The sequence below is a fragment of the Alternaria viburni genome, assembly GCF_023758015.1.
Source record: "Alternaria viburni strain BMP 2772 chromosome Unknown scaffold_2, whole genome shotgun sequence".
Classification (NCBI taxonomy): Eukaryota; Fungi; Ascomycota; class Dothideomycetes; order Pleosporales; family Pleosporaceae; genus Alternaria; species Alternaria viburni.
Genome location: NW_026055771.1, coordinates 1,271,892 through 1,298,526, shown reverse-complemented (window position 1 = coordinate 1,298,526; position 26,635 = coordinate 1,271,892). Strand labels below are relative to the sequence as shown.

The 26,635-nt window shown below is 53.2% G+C and overlaps 10 protein-coding genes across 10 annotated transcripts; 5 read left to right on the top strand and 5 right to left on the bottom strand.

The window, feature by feature from the left end:
- Positions 1-378: 378 nt before the first annotated feature.
- Positions 379-1,412, bottom strand: J4E79_001380 (uncharacterized protein; the record flags this gene model as incomplete). Its single annotated transcript, XM_049350290.1, has 3 exons — positions 379-521; positions 572-1,351; positions 1,382-1,412. 3 exons carry the CDS (start codon positions 1,410-1,412, stop codon positions 379-381), a joined length of 954 nt encoding a protein of 317 aa, XP_049215449.1.
- Positions 1,413-4,137: 2,725 nt separating this feature from the next.
- J4E79_001379 (uncharacterized protein) lies at positions 4,138-6,534 on the bottom strand (the record flags this gene model as incomplete). Its single annotated transcript, XM_049350289.1, has 3 exons — positions 4,138-4,748; positions 4,795-6,232; positions 6,289-6,534. 3 exons carry the CDS (start codon positions 6,532-6,534, stop codon positions 4,138-4,140), a joined length of 2,295 nt encoding a protein of 764 aa, XP_049215448.1.
- A 967-nt stretch (positions 6,535-7,501) lies between these two features.
- Positions 7,502-8,816, top strand: SVF1 (putative cell survival pathways protein; the record flags this gene model as incomplete). Its single annotated transcript, XM_049350288.1, has 4 exons — positions 7,502-7,524; positions 7,612-7,827; positions 7,878-8,302; positions 8,350-8,816. The coding sequence occupies 4 exons, from the start codon at positions 7,502-7,504 to the stop codon at positions 8,814-8,816; spliced, it is 1,131 nt and encodes a 376-aa protein (XP_049215447.1).
- A 377-nt stretch (positions 8,817-9,193) lies between these two features.
- On the top strand, positions 9,194-9,923 carry J4E79_001377 (uncharacterized protein; the record flags this gene model as incomplete). Its single annotated transcript, XM_049350287.1, has 5 exons — positions 9,194-9,390; positions 9,440-9,487; positions 9,601-9,688; positions 9,740-9,823; positions 9,873-9,923. 5 exons carry the CDS (start codon positions 9,194-9,196, stop codon positions 9,921-9,923), a joined length of 468 nt encoding a protein of 155 aa, XP_049215446.1.
- A 1,751-nt stretch (positions 9,924-11,674) lies between these two features.
- J4E79_001376 (uncharacterized protein) lies at positions 11,675-13,968 on the top strand (the record flags this gene model as incomplete). The annotated part of the gene is made up of 3 exons (XM_049350286.1): positions 11,675-11,950; positions 11,997-12,263; positions 12,313-13,968. 3 exons carry the CDS (start codon positions 11,675-11,677, stop codon positions 13,966-13,968), a joined length of 2,199 nt encoding a protein of 732 aa, XP_049215445.1.
- A 518-nt stretch (positions 13,969-14,486) lies between these two features.
- J4E79_001375 (uncharacterized protein) lies at positions 14,487-16,167 on the top strand (the record flags this gene model as incomplete). Its single annotated transcript, XM_049350285.1, has 4 exons — positions 14,487-15,366; positions 15,417-15,890; positions 15,948-16,070; positions 16,121-16,167. The coding sequence occupies 4 exons, from the start codon at positions 14,487-14,489 to the stop codon at positions 16,165-16,167; spliced, it is 1,524 nt and encodes a 507-aa protein (XP_049215444.1).
- Positions 16,168-16,488: 321 nt separating this feature from the next.
- J4E79_001374 (uncharacterized protein) lies at positions 16,489-18,123 on the bottom strand (the record flags this gene model as incomplete). Its single annotated transcript, XM_049350284.1, has 2 exons — positions 16,489-17,777; positions 17,835-18,123. 2 exons carry the CDS (start codon positions 18,121-18,123, stop codon positions 16,489-16,491), a joined length of 1,578 nt encoding a protein of 525 aa, XP_049215443.1.
- Positions 18,124-21,792: 3,669 nt separating this feature from the next.
- On the bottom strand, positions 21,793-23,296 carry J4E79_001373 (uncharacterized protein; the record flags this gene model as incomplete). Its single annotated transcript, XM_049350283.1, has 5 exons — positions 21,793-21,817; positions 21,869-22,679; positions 22,738-22,900; positions 22,964-23,172; positions 23,230-23,296. 5 exons carry the CDS (start codon positions 23,294-23,296, stop codon positions 21,793-21,795), a joined length of 1,275 nt encoding a protein of 424 aa, XP_049215442.1.
- Positions 23,297-24,621: 1,325 nt separating this feature from the next.
- J4E79_001372 (uncharacterized protein) lies at positions 24,622-25,381 on the top strand (the record flags this gene model as incomplete). Its single annotated transcript, XM_049350282.1, has 4 exons — positions 24,622-24,712; positions 24,778-25,097; positions 25,152-25,200; positions 25,251-25,381. The coding sequence occupies 4 exons, from the start codon at positions 24,622-24,624 to the stop codon at positions 25,379-25,381; spliced, it is 591 nt and encodes a 196-aa protein (XP_049215441.1).
- Positions 25,382-25,610: 229 nt separating this feature from the next.
- On the bottom strand, positions 25,611-26,182 carry J4E79_001371 (uncharacterized protein; the record flags this gene model as incomplete). The annotated part of the gene is made up of 2 exons (XM_049350281.1): positions 25,611-26,081; positions 26,165-26,182. 2 exons carry the CDS (start codon positions 26,180-26,182, stop codon positions 25,611-25,613), a joined length of 489 nt encoding a protein of 162 aa, XP_049215440.1.
- Positions 26,183-26,635: the final 453 nt, after the last annotated feature.

Sequence of the window (26,635 nt, the reverse complement as noted above, 5' to 3'; positions counted from 1 at the left end):
CGGGTATGCGGCCGTATCAGTGAATATTAATCTATGAGCTCCAGGCGGGATGCAAGCCATCATGTCACCGGAGTTGGCCGCTATGCAACTAGAACTGCTAGACACTGTCATTGTGATCTACCAATAAAACTACTCTGTAATCGTCTATTATGACTCTGATGATCTGTATGATGACGATAACGACAAGAGCTCGATACCGAAACGGTAACATGGGAAAACAAGTACGGAAAGCTTGATGCTAGCAACGATAACGATCGTTTGGGGTATCATCAACGAGAGGAAGGGGTATCATCCAGTAGAAAACTCGTCGCCGCGCCAAAATGAAAGCAAAACACCACCCCATCTGCTGCCCTGAAATAGAAAAATTGTGGTATATGTCTACCTGCTGCCCCAAGTGGGCGAGCTCTGACGCTGGCGGAAGTTGCCCTTCGCGTCCGCAACCTTTTGTAGAGCCTTCTCGGCCTTGGCGTCTTGCTTATTGAGGTAACCGTTGAAGATGGCAGGGAGGATACGCTTTGAGTCTGATGTTCTGTTAGTGATGATCTGAGAATATGAGTAGACGTGAACTTACTGGCATGGTCGGCATCAAAGACAATGCCATCTGCGCCTCGCTCTCCTGCCACCTTGACAGCCTCCTCCAGCAAGCCCCCACCAACACCCTTACCGCGGTACTTCAACTTTACAGTCCAAGCGCGTACAACGGCCTTGCCTCGCCTTCTCCTGCCTCGCTTCTTCGCGGCATCATTATCGGCCCAACCCAGTACCAAGGATCCGATGACGTCCTCACCCCACTTCACCACGATGAGCCTGTCATCGCCCAGCCAATCCATGTTGATATCCTCGGCCATACCGATGTAGCCACCGGTCATCCATCGAATGAAGATGAGGAAAGTCATAGTGATGCCTCCAATGGTTGTAGCCAACATCGTTTTGTCCTCGTACCAGCGTAGCATGTACTGCGCAGCAAAAGCCACAACTACAAAGTACGCGGCTAGTGAAACTGGATGGAACAGCATGACCTTGCTGGCGACCTGGCGCTGTTGTGCCACGGAATCTGCGACCAAGCGTAAGCCTTCGATTCGGTCCTCCTCTGTCTCAGCAGTGTAGGTAGAGAGTTGCGGCAATCCATCCGTAGGCGACTTGGCCGGCGCGTTCGGTTCGGTCGACGACATGGCTTGGGATTCGGCAGGCGAAGGGTACGGGTTGTACTGTGCAGGCAGCGTTGAGTAGGACAGCGATGTAGAGGGAAGTTCTTGGACGAAGTTGTTCAATCGGAACGAGGTTGGTGTGGGTAGCGGCGATGGTAGATCTGGATCAATCCTGAGGTTCGCGCTCAGCGACGTCAAGAATGCTGTTGTTGCGCGTTAGCTCGTATTCATACCCAAAAATCTCGCGCGTCGAAGTCGCTGCATGGTTGACATCACAACCCCAGTCGCGGCAACCGAGCACACGACCATCCCCAAGAAAACCAAATAGAGCCAAACATACCAGCACTGGTCCTAAATCCCGGTAAAGACGGTATCGCGGGAATCGCCTTTTCAAACCCCGAGTAATGGTTCACGACAACTGTATCCTGACCCAGAAAGTGTTGTTGTCTTGGAAACGCATGCGGACCCGGCGGAACCTTGAGATGGCTTGGAGGAAGTTGGCGACGCATCCTTCTTATAGTATAACCCGAGGCTCAATGCTTTCCGAAATTCGATTACATATACAAGCGTATGTCAAACACGTGGGCGGACCAGCCAGGAAAGGGAAGACAGAGTAATTAAATGAAGTAAGGTGCAAAGTGCGGCGGGAATTGGGTACGTAGATGTGGAAAGGTTACGAGAGGCTAGAAGCAAGAGCCAGACAACCAAAAAATCCAGATCGCGAACAAGTGGGAAAACGTGCGTTAAAGTATTGGCTTACAAGCCAAGACACCTATAACACAGATCCTTTCAGACACACGATTTCCCGCGTTAACGGGGTCTTTCTTTCGCACGAAGCGGGTCCAACACAAACGCACAAGCCATGTCATGGTACGTTCCGTGCACTTTCTTGGTTGCGTACGTGCGGGTGGGAGCGAAGCGCAGGAGTCGAGGCGCTGCCCGGCTGCGACGACGATCTTCGCAGGCCCACCCTGAGCTCACCTTTTTGACCCCCCCTGGTCCGCGGTGCTTCAGCTGCGAAGACAAGTGTATGCGATGGCCATTGGCTGGGGGCCGCAATAGAGATAAGACGCTTGAGGGCCAACAAGACTGCACACAAACGGACCTGGATCATGGGACCAATTCAACGGCCAGAGCGGTGTAGCGGGATTGGATAGGCTGCGGATCCGTTTTGGTGTGCGTCTGCATCTTTGTTGGTTTTTGATGAGGTGTGGTGGTTTCTATTTTTCTAGCTTGGCCTTGTACAAGCGGCTATCTGCAAAATGCAACACATGCAAGACCCGGCCCTTTATGCTGAAGCTCGTTCTTTCTAGGCTGACAAAAGCCTGGATGTGTATACCTTTGTGCATTCTGATGGCACATTACTGCGAAGAATAAAGTGAATCTACCTAGGTATGCTGGTGTGGCTTTTCCAAGGGCAACTTGGAACATCCAGATTCCTCGTACCGTGGCCTATTCCAATTCATGCAACTCTGCCTCCTACGCCTCTCATTCGCCCCAAGGCAGATCTACCTACTACCCGCCGTTCGCTTGATACCCAAAATCTGTCATGATGACAGCCGTCACTCCATCTTCGTCATGCGAGTCCCGCGCCGGGGCTCGCTTGCGCTTACCCTGAACGACCCCTCCAACCCGTTCTCGGCCACTCATGCATCAATCTCAAACGCTTCCTTCGCGCGTCAAAGCGGACAAGCTGAGACTGCGCAAGCATGCGTCTTGTAATACCGTAGTTCGTTTCACGTTCGTTTGCCACGGCCAGCGGCTGTACATGACACCCCCTGCTTTCGATTGACGATACACAGAGACCCACTTTACTTGCTTGCGCGTTGCTGCTGGACGCCGAACGGGCGTTTGTCGACATCGAGTATCGTGACACAGGCGTGGGATGCGCATGTTGTTTACTGCAAAGACGTGCTTGCTGCATGCCTCTTCTCTCTGCAAAGACGACTCCCCCACCCACCAGAACGACAAACTCCCCAATCCACTCCTGGCAAGTATGGCGACCTAGTGCGATAAGCTTTCCCCTCGTGATGAGGTCTCGAGGTATAACACCCACGCATCTCGCCAACCAACAGCCCCCAACTCCACATTTCAGCTTTCAGAAATCGGCCTAGATCGCTGCTACTAAACTCCCGCACATCGCGCATCATATTCGCGGCTCCCAGCCAACCACAGTGCGTACATTATCCTCTGGGCCCCGGCTTGGCATAACAATGCTGCGATCTGACGTGTGTGCTCTCCACATCAGTCATCCACTCGCAGCATCAAGAAGATCACACCTGAGGCATTGCATGCATGTCTTGCGTAAACACGCGTCGCTTCTCCACCAGACAGAGTAAAGCCGTTGGATCAGGATAAAGGCTTGTTTGACATCGCAGATTGACGTGCGGAGAATCCTCCATCGAGCGAACTGAACCGTGTGCTCGTTTCGAGCAACGGGGAATGCGCAGTTTCGGGCTTGTCAGGTGCGTGGTGCTTGTTTCGAAGTGTCAGGATCGCCGCACGGTACGCCAAGCGAAGGCTGGGGAAAGTAGAAATCGGCCAGAAACAAACACTATACCAGCATTGCGTCGGTCGGAGTTCGATGTTCGAAGTAAATGGTCTGCTTGAATGGAGCTCGTCCTTCGTCATCGGTATCCGCATATAAGCACTAGAAACAAACGTGGGGAAGGTTTGCTGATCGCATTTTGTACATTTGTCCGTGAGGCTCGCAGATATTTACATACGCCAAACTCCATCACACTTTTTTGGCTCGTAGCTTCCATATACTGGTCTCGTCAATCTTTGGTATTGACATGACAACGTTCAAGGTATTACAAAAAGGCGTACGAAACGCGTGAGAATCAAAGAGCAGAAGAACCGCCTTTCTAATCGGGCCGGAACACCTCATATCATGCGGACAGGAAGAGCCTGTAAACACCCGCCTGCTAATCGTCCAAACGCCAATATGGAAAAATAAGAATACCCTCATCGGGTTCGGGAACAACGCTCATTTCTTTTGTTGCGTGTTTGGTGCCGAGGCGACGCCTGCACCTGGCTCGAGCGTATGGTCGTGGTTGTCACATCGGAGCACCCTCCCGCCCTCTTCTTGTGTGCACACTGCACTACCAGTGACCCACTTGTCTTCGAGGATCTCATCGAGAGTCGCGCGCTTCTTAGGATCGATTTCGAGCATTCTGCCTATGATATGCCTACTCTCTCTGGGCAGCAAACGTAGAAGACGCCATGGTCCTTTGATCACTTGCGGTGGCTGCTGGCTCGTCGACGATGTTGAAGCGCGATGGTCGGCGGAATGCTCTGATGTTTGGTGTCGAGACGCAGGTTCAGATATGACTCCTGATTGACGGCGATCGTCACCTGCGCTGTGCTGAAGATCAGTGGCCGACTTGGAGGGGCCTGTGATTGATCTCGGTCCATCGTTGGGAGGGGATACAAAGAGTTTGTATGAATTGTCGGATATGCGCGGGGCTTTCCATGGGAATCGACGCAGCGTCATGCAGCAAAACATGATGGCAAGAGACCAGATGTCAGTCGGTTGCGGATCGTACTTGGAAAGGTCGTAAACTTCTGGAGCGAGGTATGGATCCGAGCCGACAATGCCTGGAGGGGTTAGAATGAGCTTTACTGAAAGGCATAACAGACTTACCACTCGCAAGTACGATCTCGTCTTCGAATGGATACTTGAACACAGCAGCACTCCCGAAATCGATGATCTTCATGATTCCGTGCTCGTTGACCACGACGTTGTCAAGCTTCAGATCCCGATGTGCCAAACCCATGCTGTGGAGGTATGTCACTCCGTTCAAGATCTGTAAGGTACAGCAGGTGACCTCCTCGCGACTCATCTTTCCCGTCATGACTATGGCGAAAAGATCATAAGGTGCGTATTCCATTACCACAAAATAGGCGCCTTTCTCGTTCACCAAGTCCATGGTCTCGATGATGTTTCCATGGTGCAGCGTCGAGCCTATACAGAATTCGGCAGTCACCTTCTTGTTGTAGTCTTTTTCAGACTCGTAGGAATGACGGTTGCGGAACTGCTTGACAGCGAATGTGGTGCCATCGCTGCTTCGCTTCATGAGTCGGACTGATCCACCCGCCCCCGAGCCCAGTACTTTTCCGAACTTGCCATACTTGCTCTGAAGGCCGTGGTCGTCAGCGAATGGTACGCTCATAGCCCCGTTCGTGATCGGTGGTGTCATGGTCCCTGACTTGTTCGACTTGATCTTCGCACTCTTGACCGACGGCGCGGGTGATTCTTTGCGCTTTTCCTTCTCTTTATCTTTGTCCTTGTTCTTGTGTCCAATCTTGAAGAAGCGCTTCAGTTCGGACATGGATCCATGATGTTGTTTCCCATTTTGCGATTTGCTGTCTTCCGCATCGGAATGAGTCTTTTTCTTTCCAAATATGCTCGTTCTTTTGCTCTCTTCCTTATCAGACTCAGTTCCTTTGGAGCGGGGTAGCTGATATATAGACGATGCTGCCGAGTTGCGCCCATCGCGTCCGCCATAAATGTACCGGGCCTCGAGCGAATCCAGGTTCCTCGATTGCGCCGCGCGTTTCGAACGTGCGTAGGTATCGTCCCTGTCCCCCTGTGGTGTATATGGTCGGGAGCCAGGTGCTGGAGTCGAAGTTCCTGGCGTACGCTCTCCTCCGGATCCTGCCGGACTAGCATCCCGGGAAGCCGGATTTGAGTCACCCGTAGGGCCCATTGTGAATGCAGGCCCACGTTTTGGGTGCGGCTGGACTACGCCGGACAGATCGGACGAAGGGCGAGGTGATTGCGGTGCGGTCCTAGGAGAACCGGGAACTGGTAAGGAAGATTGGCTTTCGTTTGGACTTTGCACAGACGAGTCCATTGACGTTGGCGGAGCTTCATGCGGGGGCGAGACCTGAGGCGTCATCATGGCGGGATCGCTGGGGCGCTTCTTGTGTCCTTCTGCGTTGGCCCTCTCTTCGCGAGATGACGTGCCCGCCGGAGTTAGAGGTGGGGAGTGCATGGCGGATGCGGGTGACGATGGAATAGAAGAGCGGTGTCCTGAGTGTGCTGAAGCTGTCCGTGAGGCTGGAGATGGGGAAGGTGCCTTGTGGCTGTTAGCTTTGTGTTCAAACTGTGGGGTAGTGTATGAGGCTTGCTTACTCGTGAAGGCGGCAGTGAGACAGGCTCGAAGGAAAAGTTCTCCATACGCTTTGCCTGCATTCGTGATTTCTGGAGAGTAGACGACAGATTACGTAGGTCTTCCTCTGCCTGGGGGCTCAATGGGCCGTCGGGCTGTGCCTTGTCGGTGCCCGTGAGTTCCGCAACATCTCTTACGGCCTCTTCGGGCTCAATTTCCTGGTTGACCTCACTGAAGCGGACGGATTGCGCAGGCGGTGTCGACGTCATCGTGTGCGAAGTTTGGGGGTGCGGGTGTGAGTGTGAGGTGAATGTTCTGTCAGAGAGGGTCAGCTCCTCTAGTCCAGGCCATGACGAAATCCGCAGATGTCTAGGTAGGTCGAACAGCTCTAGCTTACTTGGGTGGGTTCGTGATGCGCGTCGCCCAGAGATGCGTCCCAGCGCCCGTGCAGCCGAGAGTCTAGGGTCCAAATATGCGCGCGGAGCAGCCGGGTAAGATGATTATAGCGATGCGTGCAGTGGTAAAGGTGGCCGGGGAGGAATGCAGTGCAAGTTTCGAGTCGTGTGCCTGACTACAAAGCATCCAGAATCGTCATCGGAAGCTAGAGTGAAGAAGCCCCGCGCTAGCCGTCGATTGCGTGCAATCAATTCGTCCGTAAAACCGCGGATGCTCGGAATCTGGAAGGGGCAGCAGCCGGGGGGAGTAATGCTCTGTATATACAAGCGGGCCAAACAGCAGACTCGGCGTCGGGCGTGCAGAGCGACGAGAAATTGATATGGGAGGGGTCGACGATGGGTGCTACCTCAGAGGCACAGGGCGCGCGGGTTGCCCTATTCGTAGCAACATCGGGAAGCTACGGCTAAGCCTCACCCATGCGGCGCCGCCTCAACTCCCATGTCGACAGCGGCTTTGGCATCTTCACCACACACGCCAAAGACTCTGTCCCGTCCCGAGGTCCCTCGGATCCCAACAGCTGCACCCGTGATACCCCCACCGCACCTCCTGCCTCAACGCCCTGCAAGTGTCCCGACCGTCTGCCTGTCCTGACGTCGCCGTCGCTGTACCTACCTGCTCCCGGCCGTGCTCTCGTCAACGGCCTCCCCGGAAATTTCAGATCCAGACCGGTTGAACAGAACCTTTCCAGAGTTTTTTCTGCCCTCCTCCAATCAGAGCCCGTGACCGCCTTTACCTACGCACGCTGTTTGTTTTTGGAAAGTGCGTCCATCTGCCCACAACATGTTCAGCTGGGCCAAGTCAACGTGAGTGCTACCCTCGCCTTCACACGTGCCTGCGCGACCGTGGCGCAGAGTACAGGGCGTGTACAGGACGCGTACTGACAAATGTAGACTAGCCGCGGTTGCCGGCACCCAAGAGCCCGAATACGGCCCCGATGCCATCCAGCCCGTGGGCAAGAAGGGTGGTGAGCCCGCCTACACCGAGCTGGCCAAGAAGGACCTGAAGTGGGTAACGCTCGACTACACCAACGTCGAGACGCAGACCTTCTACCTCTTCACCGATGCCGGACATAAGGGCTTCCTGCAGGTCATCTACAACAACATTGCGTAAGTCAAGTTCGCCAGATACCGCCGATCACAGCACTCACAGCTCGCAGTGGTCTACGAGTAACCGTGCAGTTCAACTGCAAGCTCTTCTACCCCAACAACGAGAAGCCTTTCCTCTGGGCAAGTGACCCCGTCTCAAACTACGGATTCGACGAGGACCAACATTCCTTCTACGCCGATGGCGTCTCGATCGAGCTCTCGGAAGATGGCAGCGCATACACCATCAAGGCGGCGGTGAACGACAACAGCATGGTCAACGTCAAGTTCACCAGGACTGCTCCCGGCTTCATGGGTGGAAAAGACGGCACAACCAACTACGGCACCGACCCCAAGGCGCCGTGGGGCTCCATGCACCACCACTTCTGGCCGCGCTGCAGCGTCGAGGGATCCATCATCACCAAGGAGGGTGAGGTTGACGTCAAGGGCCGCGGCATGTTGAGCCACGCTCTCCAGGGAATGAAGCCCCACCACGCCGGTAAGCATCTTGATACGCCTGTGAATACTCTGAACTAACAGTCATAGCTGCGCGGTGGAACTTTGTCAATTTCCAGTCGCCTTCATACTCCGCCATCCTGATGGAGTTCACCACTCCCGCCTCCTACGCGTCGACCGTCGTCCGAGTCGCCGGAATTGCCACCGACGGCAAGCTACTGTTCGCCAACACCGAAGGCGATGTGAAACACACCGAGACCAAGCAAGACGAGACCGGCTGGCCGGAGCCTACCTCGGCAAGCTACCACTGGGTGGGAAAGACCGAAGATGGCAAGGAGGTCACTGCGGACCTCGCTGGTGCTCTAGGAAAGAACATCGACCGCGTCGATGTCATGGCCGAGGTGCCGGGCTTCATCAAGACCATCGTCGCCAGCGCAGCTGGTACAAAGCCATACATCTACCAGTATGCGCCCAAGATGACCATCAAGGTCAAGGTTGGCGATGAGGTCAAGGAAGAGGAGGGTACATTGTTCACTGAAGCTACATTCATCTCGTAGATATGGTCTCAAACTTGGATATAAGGACCCACGACCCCAGATACATACACTAGTATTAATGCATCAGGGCTAGCACCTGGAAACTAATGAATAACGTTTGTCCCGCATATGACCTCTGAACTGTGAATTGTGAGCTATAATGACTATTACTCTTCGCATTCACCGCCAAACTGTGATGTACTCTGCTCTCAATTTCGTTGCCTGTAAGAAGCAAATGACCTAACCCCGCCATTGGACCCCACCTCCCTCCCTTCGTCGACTCATCTTCACATGAACACGCGACCGCGTCTGAACGCGTGACGTTGCGGCCCGTGCACCCGCACCACCAACACAGCCTCGTTGCCCGCTTTGCTCGAGCACAACAACATTAACGCAATATGGTCAACGAAAGGCCTGGGCAGTCAGGCGGCCCATCGCGCCCCGCACCGGCGGGCTGGCCACGGGCATCAGGATCCACAGTCTCGGCATCACCAGCTGCTCCCAGAGGCCTAAGACCTGGACTCGGGCTGGGCAAGGGCTCCGGTGGTCTCGGGAAGGGGAAAGGTTTAGGGAAAGCCAATCTCAAGAGGCATACGTGAGTACCAGTATATGCGTAGGGCGATGCAGGAGCTAAATGTTTGCAGGAAGATCCGAAAAGACAACATCTACGGGGTTACAAAAGGTGACATCCGGTAAGTAATCCCTGGTTACGAAAAAGGAACGACATGGGCAACGAGCTACCGTCTTTAACTTTGCACGATTCCATTTTGTGCGATCCCACAACAACCTAATAACATAATCCTAGACGTTTGGCTCGGCGTGGCGGCGTGAAGCGCATTTCCGCAACCATCTACGACGACGTGCGCCTGGCCCTCAGAGAGCGACTAGCAAGGGTCAGTCACTCAGGAACTAGAAGCTGCATGCAATGACTAACAGTCTATCAGATCCTGAAAGACTGCTGTGCGATCGTGGACTCCAGTGGACGCAAGACCGTCTCAGTCACCGACATTGTCTTTACCCTTCGACGAGTAAGTTCGAATTTCAGAAGCAGGGTACGAATGCTAATACTTGTGATAGCTCGGTAACCCTATATACGGCTTTGAGCCCCATTTTCTCAATAACCGCTGAGTGTACGTTATCACGACTTATCTTGCGCGGCGTCTACGCACGTGGCGCGCGCTGCTAGGGATGCTCAATGCTGAGCATGGAACGACCGTTCGCGCTTGACAAGCCCAATCGGCGAATCTCAGCATTGGACCATGCATAATGATGACGGTGTCCAGGATAGATCCACACGGATGTGTGATGAGTGGCACGGAGACGGATTTTCAGATTCAAGAGGATATGCATTTTCCTTCTTATTAGCGATGATACCCAATGCCATCCTATATGCCCCACTGCCGTAACCATGCTGGCCATTCACCATTTCTCAATCCCCTTTTTAAGTACCTCCATCGCTTGTTCCCACTCGCCTCCATCTCTACCCTCGCCCCAGCGTTCCCTGTACCACTGATCCAATGCGTTCAACAATCTCACTACCTCCCCTTGCATCGCCGCGGCCCCACTCTTATTCCTCTTCCAGGCCTTTTGCACACATTCCATCGTCAGCACCATGGTGTGATGCTTTAGAAACCGCTCCAACACCGCCTGCTCCTGCAGACCCGGCAAACCAAACGGATTATGATAGGGCGACTGCTCGAACGTATATCTCCATCTGATAGGCTTGTGTGGTGATCTGAAACACCAAAGGAACCAAGACGCCAGCCGACAGAAGACCAGGAAATGTGATTTATGTACATCCGACGGTACGGTGTAGATGTTCCCAAAAGGCTGACATGCTTTCCAATGATCCTGCATATATCCGTCGATCAGCCAGCCTTTGGGCGGATACGTGAAAGAGGTCTTTACACTAGGCAGAACGTTGATTTCCAAATGTCGGTTCCGAGACAAAAGAAGAGCGCGGTGTTGCTTTGGCAGTTCATCGATCCAACTCATGACAGGATGGAAATTCAGATTCCGGACTGCGAAGCTGAAGGTCGTGTCGGTGTAGTAGTCGTATGCTGCTTCGATCCTGATGGCGCGGCAGATATGCAGTAGAGGAGGTAGACGGCGCTGTCCGCGTTTGAGGATTGCGGGCCAGTTGTCGGAGATGTGGTGCGTTGAGGGGAGAACGAAGGTGTATATCAGACTGCGTAGCTCGGATGGAAGATTTGATAACAAGCATGGCTTTGAAGCGTCTTTAGCTTTGATGGCATACAAATCGCGGTTATAGGTGATCTGGTCTCTGGCTTGCGGAGTAAGGAGGGATGGTCGTTTGAGAGCTTTCTTTGGCGTTGAAGGAGCCTTTTCAAGTGCTTTCGTGGTCGTTGAGATTCTGGTCTTTTTGAGAGACGGTATTATCGACTCGTCGATGATGTGGGTCGTCTTCGAAGCCTTAGGGCTGGCCTTGGATGTAGAGGAGGATGTAGCGCGTGCATACGAAGGAGGTGCCATATCTTCAACGAAGTACTGGCGCGCTATTGAACCAAGAAGAAGTTGTACTTTGAGATCTCCATGGAAAGAGCACTTCACGCGACTGTGCCGCTCGAGTATCGTGCAACCTCACTAGCACCAACTCTTCGCTTATGCTGCCATATTTTGATTCGTATATCTCAAGAAGTTACAAAGGCTCCTGTTGTTAGCGTATTGTTGATGCATACTGCCTGCTTGAAGCTTGGAGGTCGATGCGTGGCGATGCCTGTGTCAGGCTGGCCACGTGACACCGTGAAAGTGGGGCTCGTTATCCATCGCGCTTCCCCGTACTGCTCATGTTTCCATCGTGCATCAGTCACCAACATCGCCACAAATTACAATTCGAATGCGCAACTTAGCGTGCGATCATGGCAGATGACATGGATATTTCGACGTCATCGCCACGTGGAACGAAAAGAAAAGGCGATGACAGTCTACCACTTCCCGCGCCGCGCCGAATCAAGGCACTATCGCAAGATGTCGTCAACAAAATCGCAGCCGGAGAAATCATTGTCGCGCCAGTGCACGCGTTGAAAGAGCTGATTGAGAATGCTGTTGATGCAGGGTCGACTGCATTGGAGGTCCTAGTTAAAGACGGCGGCCTCAAGTTGCTCCAGATCACCGACAATGGTCACGGCATCGATGTATGTCTTGATGTTCTCAGAGTCATCACATGCTGACTTCCCTCAGAAAGAAGACCTGCCAATCTTATGTGAACGTTTTACTACTTCCAAACTCAAGGCATTCGAGGACCTGACTTCTATTGGGACGTACGGCTTTCGTGGCGAGGCGCTGGCGAGTATCAGTCACATTGCTCATCTCAAAGTTACTACGAGGACAAAGGAGTCGAGCTGCGCGTGGGAAGCGCATTTTGCGGATGGTAAACTTTCAAGTGCGAAGCCTGGCCAGAGTGCCGAACCAAAGCCTAAGGCTGGCCGACAGGGCACGATCATTACAGTATGTTCGTCCTCCCCCAGCGCTGTGGCAGTAACTAACGAGGTGCTAGGTTGAGGATCTCTTCTACAATGTTCCTTCTCGGCGGCGAGCTTTCCGTTCCGCTAGCGAAGAGTACGCGAAGATTCTCGAGCTCATCGGACGTTATGCTGTCCACTGCGCAGGCGTTGCCTTCTCCTGCAAGAAGGCAGGCGAAAACAATAGCATAACCGTACCTGCTTCTGCTACCGTCAAGGACCGGATTCGAACGATCCATGGCAATTCTGCTGCAAGCGATTTGGTAGCCCTGAACGTCAAAGACGACCGCTGGGGCTTCAAGTGCGACGGTTGGGTCAGTAACGCAAATTATACTGCGAAAAGAACAGTAATGCTGCTCTTCATCAACCACCGAGCGGTAGAGTCGCCCGCGATCAAGAAGAGTGTTGAGCAGACTTACGCCACGTTTCTACCGAAAGGAGCTCATCCGTTCTTCTATCTAAGTCTCGAAATCGAGCCACAGCGAGTGGATGTAAACGTGCATCCTACAAAACGCGAGGTTCACTTCCTCAACGAAGATGAGATCATAGCCGTCATCTGCGACTCGATCCGCGAAAACTTGAGTAAGGTCGATACGAGCAGGACTTTCATGACCCAGTCCTTGCTTTCAAACCCCAAAGTTCCTTTTGCAACGCCCATGAAGCAGATCATACCTTCGACCCCTGCCACAGGCGATGCATCAGACCGTAGCGGCCGAAGAGCGCCGCATACAGCGTCCAAAAAGCGAGACGAAACCAACCTTGTCCGTACGGATTCTTCAGCACGCAAGATTACGTCAATGTTGCAGCCGCAAAAGTCCGTCGAAGAGATTGCAAACGACGAAGAAGAGATGGAATATGAGTTCGCAGAAAAGGAACCAATGGCGTGTCGTCTCACATCCGTCAAAGATCTTCGTGCGGAGGTTCGAGATGCAATGCATAACGAGCTTACCGACATCATTTCAACGCATACGTTTGTTGGTATTGTCGACGAGCAGAAGCGAATAGCGGCTATACAAGGCGGTGTAAAGCTATTCCTTGTCGATTACGGTATGCTCTGCAACGAGTACTTCTACCAGGTCGGTCTGACCGACTTTGCCAACTACGGCAAGATACGCTTTAACCCACCCTTGCCGCTACGTGACTTACTCAAGGTTGCTGCAGAACAGGAAAAGAAGAATGCAGGCGATGCGGCAGACGAAATAGACTGGGATGAGGTTGTTGAAGTAGTGAAAGAGCAGTTGATCAGCAAGGCAGCGCTGCTGAGCGAATACTTCTCTATGGAGATTACACCAGAAGGCGAACTCTGCTCTATCCCGCTGCTGATGAAAGACTACACGCCCTCTATGGCCAAACTCCCTCAATTCCTACTGCGTCTTGGACCGCACGTTAATTGGAATGAGGAGAAAGGATGCTTCCAGACGTTGCTGCGCGAGATTGCTTCTTTCTATGTACCTGAAAGTCTGCCTCTGTCGCCCTCGGCACAAGCAGGTGACGATGGTAAAGGCAAGGCTAAGGTCCTTGAGGAAGATCCCGAAATTGCAGCAAGGCGGAAGAAACTCCTGCGAGCGATCGAGTTTACCATCTTCCCTGCTTGCAAGGCTAGGCTCGTGGGCACAAAGGGATTACTGCAAGGTGGAGTGATGGAGGTCGCGAATCTGAAAGGTCTATACCGAGTATTCGAGCGATGCTGATGGATGAAGAGCACAGAAAGGGATATGTAGCACCCGCGTGTACCGAAGTAGTAGCCACACCGGAGATTTGATGGGATGAAGCAATGATACAAAATAGCGAGCGCGCTGCGCGTTCTAATGCGGAGCGGGGTGGCCGTACGAACGCCACGAGATACTATTACTAGTCTGAATGCGAGACATGCACAAGTAAGAAAGGCATTCATAATCGATGCGCTGCGACAGTCAACATAAAACTAGTAGCAAATCTAGACAACTCGCCCGCTACCGCGGAGCTAAAGGAAGGAGCTAGGATCTCGCGGCTGCGAACGTCACCACAACGCTTCGATCTAAAACTCGCTAATACGTCATAGATGTCCCTTCCATCGAGCAAAAGCCCCTAACGAAAAGAATCGCAACAACAAATAAAAGCAATCGGCCGCCATGGATTTCCCAAGGATAGCAAGCTTTTCCAAGGACGACTTGTGGACGGTAAACTCACTCGACAGCGCTAGTGCTGTGTCGGTCCTTCCCAACTCGCCATGTCGCAATTAATCAATCGCATCCGCTTACCACGCGCTTTTCGCCCTCCAGCCCAAATCAACGCAGAAGAAGGCACGAATGGACACCCAGAAACGAATCGCGGGAAGACGGCGCCCAAGGAAGCGGAGAATGGCAACGGGAAACAGGAACAGTCTGAGATGCAACCTGTGGGGTTCTGGCATCCCGACCTGCGACAAGTACGCAACCGCGCATTCGTAAAATGGATCATCACGACGGCTTTCCTCATGGCATTCATCCTCTGTGTGCTATCGCTGTACTGGGCCGTATTTTTCAAGGTTGAAAATAGGCTGAGCCATTTACTGGTGTATGTCGTGGACATGGATGGAGCGGCGCCTTACGACAACACGGGAAACGCGCCATTCGTTGGACCGACCATCACGCAATTAGTACAACAACAGCTGAGCAGCGGCCAGCCGACTTTGGGATGGGGTGTTCGACCTGGTTCAGATTTCAACAACGATCCATTAGAAGTCCGACAAGCTGTCTATAACTGGGATGCCTGGGCCGCCATTGTCATCAACCCCAACGCGAGCGCGCTGTTGTACTCTGCTATCGCCAACGGGAATACGAGTTACGATCCCCTGGGAGCATGCCAATTGATATACCAAGACGCCAGAGACGACACGAACTGGTTTGATTTCATGTTCCCCATTATCAGCCAGTTTATGACGCAGGCCCAGAGTATGGTCGGACAGCAATGGGCACAGATGGCTATGCAGAGGGCAAGCGACCCGGCAGTACTATCAAACATTCAGAACGTACCCCAGGCCATCAACCCGGCGATTGGCTTCTCTGAGTTCAACCTGCGACCTTTCTATCCATACACTGGCATTCCCGCCGTGTCCATCGGACTCATCTGTAAGACGCCTTACAACTCCCACCTTGGCTGTGGCTAACAAAATTCGCAGATCTCATCATTATATCCTTCTTCAGTTTCAGTTTCTACATGCCCATCCACATGCAATACCTCAAGCCCGAAAACCACCCCCCTCTCAAGTTTAAGCAACTCATCGTCTGGCGATGGTGTGCTACGATATGCGCCTACTTTATGCTGTCACTCGCCTACTCCTTCGTATCCATGGCTTTCCAAATTAACTTCTGGCATACCAACTCCATCACCAGCGAAACGCAGGTCACGAATATGATGGAAGGGAATCCGGTAGCCTATGGAAGTGGCACGTTTGTCGTGTACTGGATGCTCAACTTCTGTGGTATGATTGCGCTGGGACTGGCGTGTGAGAACGTGGCGATGATCGTGGGCATGCCGTGGATGGGACTGTTTTTGATCTTCTGGGTCATTAGCAATGTTTCCACTGCTTTTTACGATATCGAGATCGCGCCTGGGTTCTACAGGTGGGGATACGCTTGGCCGCTACATTCAAGTAAGTTTTGTCATCTCCACATCTCGTCGCTATCAACTGCTAACGTCAAATGCGTAGTTGTCGAAGGAAGTCGATCGATATTGTTCGATCTACATTCCAGAATAGGACTGGACTTCGGTATTCTGCTTGCGTGGGGAGCAGTCAACACGCTGTTCTTCCCCTTCTGCTGCTGGTTTATGAGTAAGTCTCTTCTGCACACCGGGGCTGTTACATATACTGACTTTGAACAGGATGGAAAACACAACACAACATCCATGAATACTGGCCTCTCGACTAGAACAGAAGCGCTATTGTCTTCTACAAGCCACATCATCTTGGATGTTCACAATTGTCAACATAGATCATAATGTATACACAATAATACTCGTACTCATGTTCCGTTTTCCAATTGGCACTTTGTTCTCATCACCCGATTTCAGTGTTGCAGCATGACAAATGTACAAAGATAATATTGCGGTATAACGAGGGTATCAGGTCTGAATAATAATCATAGTGCTAGCTGGACCAACTCCACGCTGCTCGTGTGTCGTGTTGTACTCGTAATTCATAACTCATTATGTACTTCTCTGTAAACGTGCCATTTGAACTGCAGCATCTGTCATAGGTTCATGGACATCTTCCTCGCTCGGACCGCTTGTAAGAATGCTCCATAGCTCCAGGTCAGATCGTTGGCTCCCCTCATGTAGCCCGTCACGCGGTCGAACTGCTCACTCATGCTTCCCTCAGCATCAACGTGCGTCTTGATGACCTCGAGGAATTGGTCGGCAGTGGTGTGCAGGCGCTCAATGACGGAGTGGAAGAGCGCATCAGAATCACCGTAGGTACCAACGTCAACGAAGAGGGAGGAAGTTGCGAGAAGGGCTTCGAAGAATGGTAGACCGGTGTTGGAAATGGTTATGTTACCGGCAACCGAGATATGTGCAGCGGTACGGTAGAGGACCTCGGCGGCTGACGAAGTGCACAAGAACCAGGGATTGCCTCCACGGTTCGAGGTACCGTATCCGTCGTAAACATCCTCGGGGTATCGGCCAAGGCCAGTGCCTTCAAAAGAATCTTCTTCCATGTCGTCATCCTTGTCCTCGTCGGACGGGCGGCTATTGATCGGGAAACGATCGCGTTGGTCGCGAGTCAGTGCCAGAAGCGACATGAGCATCTCGTCAGACCATGGTGGATATACAACATCACTTTCGGAATCGCCGGCGGGTAGAGCGTGGAGCGAGCCAAGGAGCAACCCACAGTCCAATCCGCTGCGCTGGCTTGACAGTGTCTCAACAAGATGGCCTTTCTGTGCATCCCAGAACTTGCCGAGGAAAACCTCGATGTACCCAGCTTGCTCCTCGTACCAGGCCGCCGCACCCATGTCTCCGAATGTCTCTGCAAGGTCGGCACCTTCCCTCAAACTTCTTGCGCTGACCATCAAGTTGAAAAAGTGCAGACCCTCAACTTCCTCCCAGAGATCGAAGCTCGACTGATTCCAGAAGTGGCTGACGTACTCCAGGTCGGCCTTGATGACACTGCGTGGAGGCATCTCGACGGCGTAGTATGGCCGGAAGAAATCCTCAGCTGACTCCGAGCTCCAGAGCAAAGGGTGTGAAGCATTGTATTCGCGTAGATAGTGCATGAGCGTCAGCGCACGCAGGGCTGGGCCATCACGCTGAGGGCGTCCCCATGAACCAGTAAACGGTGTTCCGTCTACATGGAACTTAGGTTCACCAAGCCCAGAGAGATCGTCAAAGGTACCGGAAGGGTTTGAGGTATGCTGGATATCGCTCGAGAGGGAGGTAAACGCGTCGAGGATGGTAGAGAGTGCGGACCCGCGAGAAGAGGACGGTTCGTCGGCGTAGACATCTACGAGGGTGTTCATAGTGATCGCAGCATCGCGAACCCCTGTTCGAAGTGTATTAGTAGACGCTCAGTGGCAGGCATAGATTGGGTGCAACTTACACTGAAACCAGTAATCTGGTCCATCCTGACTCGGACTCGCAACAACCGTGCCATCCGCTACGCTCTTCCCTTGAACATGGTTGCCACCGGGTGCGACGTTTGCCAGGAGTTTGTCCAGAGCTATGCGCTCTTCCTTCTCGATCCACGCATCGAACGTGTCTTGCAGTGGTTGTTGCTGTGTTTGTGTTCGACTGGCGCCAACAAAAGTACTCAGCGGAGGGAGACGCGGTATTGAGAAGGCATAGGAGTGGTGGAGGAAGCCTGCAAGGAGGACTACGCGAGGAAGCATGACAGCTGACAGTCGGATTGGCTGGGTAGGGCCGATGGACTAGGACACTGGAAGAAGTGTAGTGTAATTAGCAGCTCATAACTAGCGCACAGCGGAGCAGAAAACAAAATGAGGAAGCAGAAGAGAGATCTCGTGGAGTCTAGGTGTTAGTAGTCGATCAAAGAGACACAAGAGCCGCCCATGGCCCCCGAGGCCCTAGGCGTCCATGCTCTGCGCTTCGGCGGTCATCCCTTTCATCGGCCATGATTCTCGATCACGATGATGACGGTAAGTCGCGTGCCAGGACTAGCGGAGTGCGTGGACGAGTAGGAGGCGGTGGACGGGGTCGCGCGGGCGGTCAATTGTCTTGTTTGACATGGCGGGTGATGTGTAAAATGCCACGCGAGCCGACGCCAACAACGTCACGCGACCCACTTCCGCGGATCTGGGGTAAGCATGCAAGGCACCTTTTGGCTGGGCGCGACACCAGAACATGCCGAGGTCTGCGCATAGTCGCACATGGAATTCGGATATGAACACAAAAAGTAAGTGATGTTGACAGATGATACAGTGCCATTCAATGACTGTTTTGTCCTATTGTTGACTCGTGGCATGGTACTCTTCCTTGTCTAGATCATGCCGAGGTACTACGGACTGCTCATCATCCAAACCAGCTGAAGCGCATCAGCTCTGGCCGATGTCTGTCGACCATCGGTCTTGAATCGTAAGTAAACACCATGATATGAGATGGCTATAGCCCGTATCGTCAACTTTAGATGGATTCCGACGTTCTCCGAGGTCCGGACGTATGAGGGGTCCAGTCGGCTACTTGCATGTAGCCGCAATGCATGTCGGTTGTTCCCGTCACCTCTGAGCTCATCAAAGTATCATCTATCCTAACCAGACACTCAAATTGTGCAAGGACGGTAGGTTCGTTCGTCGTCATCAGTCTGTTTCTCTAGCCCGCGACTGGAACTTCGCTCGCGGTCGTTCCGACAGTACATTTCTGGAAGTATTGGGTCTATGACGTTCAGTTGACAGCTCCGACACTTCTCATCCAGTATGCTATCACAGCAAGCCCGAGTGTTGCGCAACGTTCGGACGGCGCAAAAGCTCAGTCAACGGATGCCTTGTGCTACTTTCTCGGCCTCTTCACGATACAGCAACTACGATGACACCATCCAAAATCTCAAGATCGGATCACACACTCGCGTTATATTCCAAGGATTCACCGGCAAGCAAGCTACTGCAAATGCAAAAGAGTCGATAGAATGGGGCACGAACGTTGTCGGCGGCGTAAAGCCGAATGGTTCAGGCGAGCATCTTGGGCTGCCTGTCCTGCCATCTGTGAGGGCTGCGATGGAACAGTTGAAACCTGATGCAACGGGAATCTACGTCGCAGCACACCAGGCAACCGCTGCAATTGAAGAGGCGATCGAAGCTGAGGTGCCGCTCATCGTTGCAGTCGCGGAGCATATTCCGTTGCATGATATGATGAGGATACATTCCATGCTACAGTCGCAGTCCAAGTCGCGGCTTGTGGGTGCCAACGCACCAGGAATAATCTCAGCCATTGGAAGATGCAGGATTGGATTTCAACCACTTCCCACGTTCTCTCCCGGACACATCGGCATTGTGGCGAAATCTGGGACTCTCTCATACGAAACCGTCGGATCTCTGACAAGAGCTGGTGTTGGACAAAGTCTGTGTATCGCAGTAGGAGGTGACGTGGTGGCTGGGACCAACTTCGTTGACGCGTTGAAAGTTTTCGAGGGCGATGAGGATACAGAGGCTATCATCATCGTTGGTGAGCTAGGTGGTACAACAGAAGAGGAGGCGGCAGACTGGATCAAAGATTACAAAAAGCGTGTTAAGAACCCGAAACCTATCGCTGCTGTCATTGGAGGCTTTGAAGCTCCACCTGTTAAGGTTATGGGACATGCAGGAGCGTGGGTCGGTCTAGGAGAGGGTACTGCGGCTTCAAAGTACAAAGCGCTGGAGGATGCCGGTGTGACTATGGTAGATCACCCTGCCAAATTTGGCGGTGTGATGAAAGACATTCTTGCCAAGTCTGGTCGCAATGTGAGGAAAATTGTATGTTGAAAGTGACGGGAGACCTAAGAAATGGACACTAACATCGACCAGGAGCAATCAGCAGCTCAACAGCGTCGTTCGTACCACACTTCAAGCTTCACACGGCGGCCTATCATTTCCACCAGACCATCGATCCCACTCGAGCAAAGACGTTCTCTCCACCTTACCAAGGACCAGTCTACAAACCTTCTCGCGACATACAAAATTGACCTGACAACACCACCAGAGGGCTCGCCTTCGACACATTATGTAGGCATCTCCCCACACCGCTCAGCACGCAGTCCCTCAATCATAGCATCACCAACCGCAAACCCTTCCAAACTGAACCAACGTGTCCGCCGTTTCCCCTTCGACTACCGTTCAGGTCCCAGTAAAGAAGTCATCCAATCCGCCATCGCACACATGCAACTGGACGCCGCTCCACCAATGGCCAAAGCCCAAACTGTCGAGTTGATCAACAACCTGTGGGCATTGTACAAGGAGAAAGAAGCAGTCGACGCCCACGTCAAAGTCGCTCTGTCCGTCGAAAGCGACGAGATACTCATCTACGAACCGTACTTGTTCTTCGACGACGCAGCATTCAAATCCGGCAAAAGGCAGGCTGATCTCCATGCTCTCCGTGACCAAGAGTCAGTTTCAGCAACAGATCGAGAAGCTGAAGAAGCTGGTATCGTGTACATACCGCTGGGGTCTCCTGAATTTCCGCCGGGGACTAGTCAGGCGGGGACGCAGACGCCGCCTTCCTCTACGGCAGAAGAGGGACCGCGGAACTTGATCGGAACTTTGGTGAATGGCGCTGGACTGGCACTCAACACTATTGATACGCTGTCTCTGCGGCTTTCACAGCCACCTTATTCGACTTCTGCTGCTAATTTCTTGGACACGGGTGGAAAGGCGACGTCTGCAACGATCAAGACGTCTTTCAAACTCATCCTGTCCGACCCCCGGGTGTCTGTAGTGTTTGTAAATATCTTTGGAGGGCTGACGTTGTGCGATATGATTGCCGAGGGTATCATCATGGCGTTCAAGGAGATCGGGGTGGAGAAACCAGTGGTTGTCAGACTAAGAGGAACGAACGAGGAGAAGGGGCAAAAAGTATTGGAGGAAGCTAAACTGCCCATCCACGCATTCGACGACTTTGAAGAGGCGGTCAAGAAAGTGGGAGAACTGGCTAATGCGAGCGGATCAAAGTGAGGACTAGCTTCATAGACACACAGATATATTTACATTGGCAACAGTGAAAATAGGGGGGGATATCAGATTAAAATACTCTACTGTTGACCACCCGGACAACCCAGTCTCTGCATTCACACAAGAACGAATGTGTTGCCGCTCCCGCCTCTGAGAACAAGTCCCTGAAAAGTTCTTTTTTCTTTCCAAAAGGGAGCCAGCCACCGTTTGTCCTTTCGTGCAATAGCGTACAAGCCTCCTCCCTGTACGCCTGTGAAAAAAGATGAGAGAAAATTTGGGTGGTGGTGGTATCTGCGAACAAATCGAAATGAAGCAAAGCACGTTGGAACTCAAGCGCGGGGGGCGAGCCTCCAAATACCCAAAACATGCGCGAGACCGTAGGGTTCAAGGAAAATGGTGGTGGGCCTATGCAAGGTATTGGAAGGCGGTGCTATGTATCGTTAGTTGTGCTCAGATTTGAATGTGTCAAGTGGAGACATACCCTATGATTGCCATGACACCCATGCCGACAAGTGCTCTCCGTGTGACCTTCTCCTTGGTCAACTTCTGCTCGGTGGTGTAAGCAACCTTTGCAAGTTTGCTCATACGCTCAGCGGCGAGATCTTCCGCCTCCAAAACGTCCTCAATGCCACGCTTTGTCGACTTGGTGACATTGGCCGACGAGTCGCCTTCTAGCCGTTGTGCTTCTGCGACCATGCGCTTGGCCTCCTCGATCATGGCGGTAGGATCTTCTGGCTCGGGAAGCGCAGCATGGCTGTGAGGGACATCGACGGTGACGTTGGTGCTGGTCTTCTCAGTGTCGCCGTTTGTCTCCACGGTCTGCTCGACTTCGATGTGAACTGTGCCCTCCTTGACGTCTGGCTCAGTCTTGGGCTCAGACACTGCCTCCTTCTCCTTCACATCGCCATCGACGGATGATGCGACTGACTCAGAAGGTGTGGTACCGTTCGCAATGATTGCTTGCAAAGCGCTCGACGGGGTAACGGCCTCGTCAGCCTTGGTAAGGTCAGGCTTCATCGCGCTTCTTGTGGCTCGCGACTTTCGTGGAGTCGCAAACTTTCGGCTGCTGGGAGTTGCGCCTCGGCTAGGTGATACAGATCGAGCCGAGCGGGCGCGAGTTGTGCGAAGACCGGGTGCGGGGAGAGTTACGGGTGTGGCGTTTGCGACGTCAAACTTTGGTGGCATTTGGATATGCGTGTTTGATTTGTCCTTGTTGCCCTTTTCGATCGGCGCGGGGTCTAGAAGTGCCTCAATCCAATGGCGCATAGAATACTCATCAGACAACGCGAGAGCTAGAGGGACCTTAAGTTAGCGCGAGCTTTCGAGAACAGGTGAAGGTAAGTTACTCACCCTCTTCAGGCGCAATCCATACGCTTCCAGCAACCTCTTCGGCGCCTGCAGAAGGGAATGTCTTTTGGTACTTGCGCTCCATATCTTCCTCTACGACCGAAGCCCATGGGAATGCAGCCTTGAACATGCCTGTCGCACTAATGTAGCCATCGCTGCTGCGTCGCTGTTTGTCGTGTTAGTCGCATCCTGAGCGAAATCTTGCGGCTTCTTTTTTCATAACGCGTACCATCAAAAAGTAAGATTCGGGGAAAGCCGAGGTCTTGTTCAATGTGAAGATGCCGGATCCTGTCAAGTCCTTCGGCAGCGGAACCCTCAGATGCGCGTAATCAAACGTGCCCATGTTCTCCGGCTTGGTCGCATTGGTAAGACCGCTGACGCCGGGCTTTACGCCGAGGTTTGTCTGTCCTAGGCGGCGCCTCTCGATGAGAATCTCGGCTGCGCGCAATGGTTAGATGACTGGTCGCAATGACGCGATGCGCAACGTATACGTACTGGCTGTGGATTCGGTGGGCTCGAGAAGAGGATTCTTCCTCTCGGGCAGGTTGCGGTGGGAGACCATTTTGGAGGTGTTGCCGGTAGGTCTTGAAGTTTAGCCTGATGTGCGCGTAGTAATATAACGCGTGTTGGCGATGAACGGAGCGCGCAGCGCAAAGGTGGTTGCGTGAAGATTTGACGGTTCCGTCCACGTATGACGCGCGCAATCGTCAGTAACAATGTACTGCCGGACCGAGTCGCACGACGAGTGAAGACAGCTGAGTGTCGAATCGAGACGATATGGCGACGTGGGCGAGGGCGTGGTGAAAGCGCGCGATCGACGTGATGAAAGGTGGTGCGATGCGACGGAGGCGGACAGGAAGGAGCGATGGGTGCTATCCCTGTGCACTAGCGCTCCCAGAACGAAGACCCCCAGCCACCCCGGACAGTCGTCTGCGCGAACGCAAAAGTTTCGCGGCAACCCTTTCTAGTGTATTTGCAATGCTGGTAGTGCTTACCGATTGGCCGTGCCGATATTGTCATGGCATAGCAGGCCCGAAGAAGCGTCGCCTGTCTTTCCACGGGCTCAATGGGGAAAGCGCTCAAAGTCACGCGTTTCCGCTCTTCTCTCGTGACGCGTTACTGTGGACAGCACCAGGGCATCACCCTTCCACCCCCAAACACGGCGAGCAATGCTCCCACTCGGTCAATGCAGCCTCAATCGATGCAGCTTAGAGAGAATGTCGGCGGCTAGGATAGCTAATTGGACTCGTGGTCATTGGTCGCGCGCGGCAATACATCTTCACATCTAATTGAGGCGCTCAAAGTGACGGTATGCTCAAATCGCAAACCAACTACAAAGACGATTTTTGTTCCACATCGGTTCTTGCCCGGGCATCACCTGGTACCATTCCTTTAGAATTATATCTCCGGGACGGGATGCATACGCTACCAGCGATGGCGCTAACCACGTCACGAAGCTCAAGCTCAAGCTCGAGAGCTTACCGACAAGTTGTCAGTCTGGTAGAAGCTCGCGACACGACCCTGCAGATACCGGTGGCCTGTTCCAAAAAGAACAAGAGAGGGGTCTGGTCCATGCTCGACCATGAGACAGTTCGTACGTCAAGAATCTTCTCTGCCTGAGGACAGGACCATGGCGGACATGGTCGTGTTGCAGCAAGAGTCTGGACAGCTGCGGCATATCTGAAGGGTCCCGCAAGCACCAGGAACGCAGCCAATCAGACGCGCCGACGTGCTGGAGCGGTGAATGTGCCCCGCTAACCGCGAGGCTCAACACGAGGCCGCGCCCCTCATTCCTACAATTGACCCTTTGACTTCTCCACAACATTTCTTTTGTTGCCTTGCCCTAAACACCCACCCTTACCTCCACAGTACGCACCGATAGCAGCCATGGCCGACCACGCAGACGACCTCCACGCCGAGGCCACCGAGGGCTTCAAGGTTGGCGAGAAGAAGACGATTGACGAGTACCAGCAGCTGGGTAGGTTCCACAACTTCTCCGGGGAGCTAGTTACCTGCACACATGGCTAACACGTGCGGCGACAGACCAGAACGACGAGTCGCTCCAGAAGTGGAAAGCGTCCCTTGGTCTTGGACAAGGCAAGGACATCTCCGACCCCAACGATCCCCGCCGATGCATCATCCTCTCTCTCGCTCTCGAAGTCGAAGGCCGCGATGATATCGTCATCGACCTGCGCGCACCCGGTGCCGTCGAGGCTCTTGAGAAAAAGCCCTTCTCCATCAAGGAAGGTGCTCGGTTCCGCATGAAGGCACAGTTCAAGGTGCAACATGATATCTTGTCTGGTCTCAAGTACCTCCAGAAGGTCTCACGCATGGGTGTCAGCGAGAAGCTTCAGGAGATGATGGTGAGCATATCCGCCATAGAGGAGCATATGAGCAAGCACTAACAGCCATGGCAGGGCTCATACGGTCCCAGCACTGAGGAGAAGCCATACTACGAGAAGAAGTGTATGTACACGCCCATGTTGTCTCCCACAACCCACTAATGCCTATTCTAGTCGAACCTGAAACTGCCCCCTCCGGTATGCTCGGCCGTGGCCACTACACCGCCGTCTCCAAGTTCGTCGACGATGACAACCACACCCATCTTCAATTCAAGTGGTCATTCGACATCAAGAAGGACTGGTAGTTTGCGATCGCACGCGTTTGGCTGATGGGGACATTCATGTATCGATGTAGCGGAAGGTGTCATTTTCTTTCGATTGGAAGCGATGGATATCCAGGGCAGCTTAAGCTCCCACGAAGTAACGAAGCGACGGCCGACCATCTAGATGGACCCAACAAGTCCGGCTGGATGGCGCAAAGGCGAATTGAACAGCAGAAACGTTTCACAATTGGTCACTGCAATGTGTTGTCTTTCATCCTTGGTCTGCGTATGTTTGTTGCTCTTCGATATTGTAGAAGCGAAACCACCTGGCAGCTATCGTCTTCGCCTTGACCGTACGACCTGCCCACGCTCGGTCGCCGCTTCCAGATCCGATTTTCCGGGCCGAGATACTCAGGATGGAGATGTCCTGTTCCCATGGATCTGTCATGCGTGCTTCCGCGGAGGGCTCTTGGGCATCATTCTCCATGTCTGTGTCGTCACTGTCGGGCTCCTCCTGACGCTCGCGCCTGCCCTCGCACTCAGCGATATGGAGCGTTACACCTGGCTTAAGCGCGACTTCTGCCGCCGCCGAGAAGCATCTGGACAGGCCTTGGGCTGAGAAGGAAGATGTTGAGGCATGCAAAGCGATTGGATTCACCAAGACGACTCTTTCCTCTTCCTCGGCATCGGCAGCGACACTGGTTCCAGCCCGACCATATGCGGTCAAGTAGGCTAACAAGGCCTGCACAGACGCGCAGAATGTAAGTTTGACATGCCGTGTCGTGAGTAAGTTTTGAAGGGTTGGCGCGACCAACTGCTCCAGACCATCCGCGTCATGTTCATCGTGATTGTGCAGTGATGTTGCAAGATCTTGGAGGAAGCTATCCCGACTCGAGCAAATGATCAGTAGTGTTGGACGTGTCTCTGACTGTGTGGTAAGAAGGTAGCGAAGCAAGGCCGGGAGGGTTAGCGGGTAGAGCACTGTTGGCGCGGGCGTTGGCGACATGACAGAACGGCTGCTTGTGGAAAGTTTGTCGGCTGTCATGTGTCGGTGCAGGTTGTCATCGGTATACTTATTCGGGGAGCACAGCTTGGGCTGGACGTGACAGGCGCGGAGGTGCCAATCGGCGGCAATACCCGCGCCCCGGGCCACCCCACTACGTCGGTTGGCCATCCATCAGAACACCCAGGGCATGCACGCCGCGACTTTCAATCACGATCACCAGGCCCAGAACCTGCTCCCTGCCTTGCCTGACTCTGCATAGTCGGCCTCCCGTTTGTGCGCAGAGACGAAGC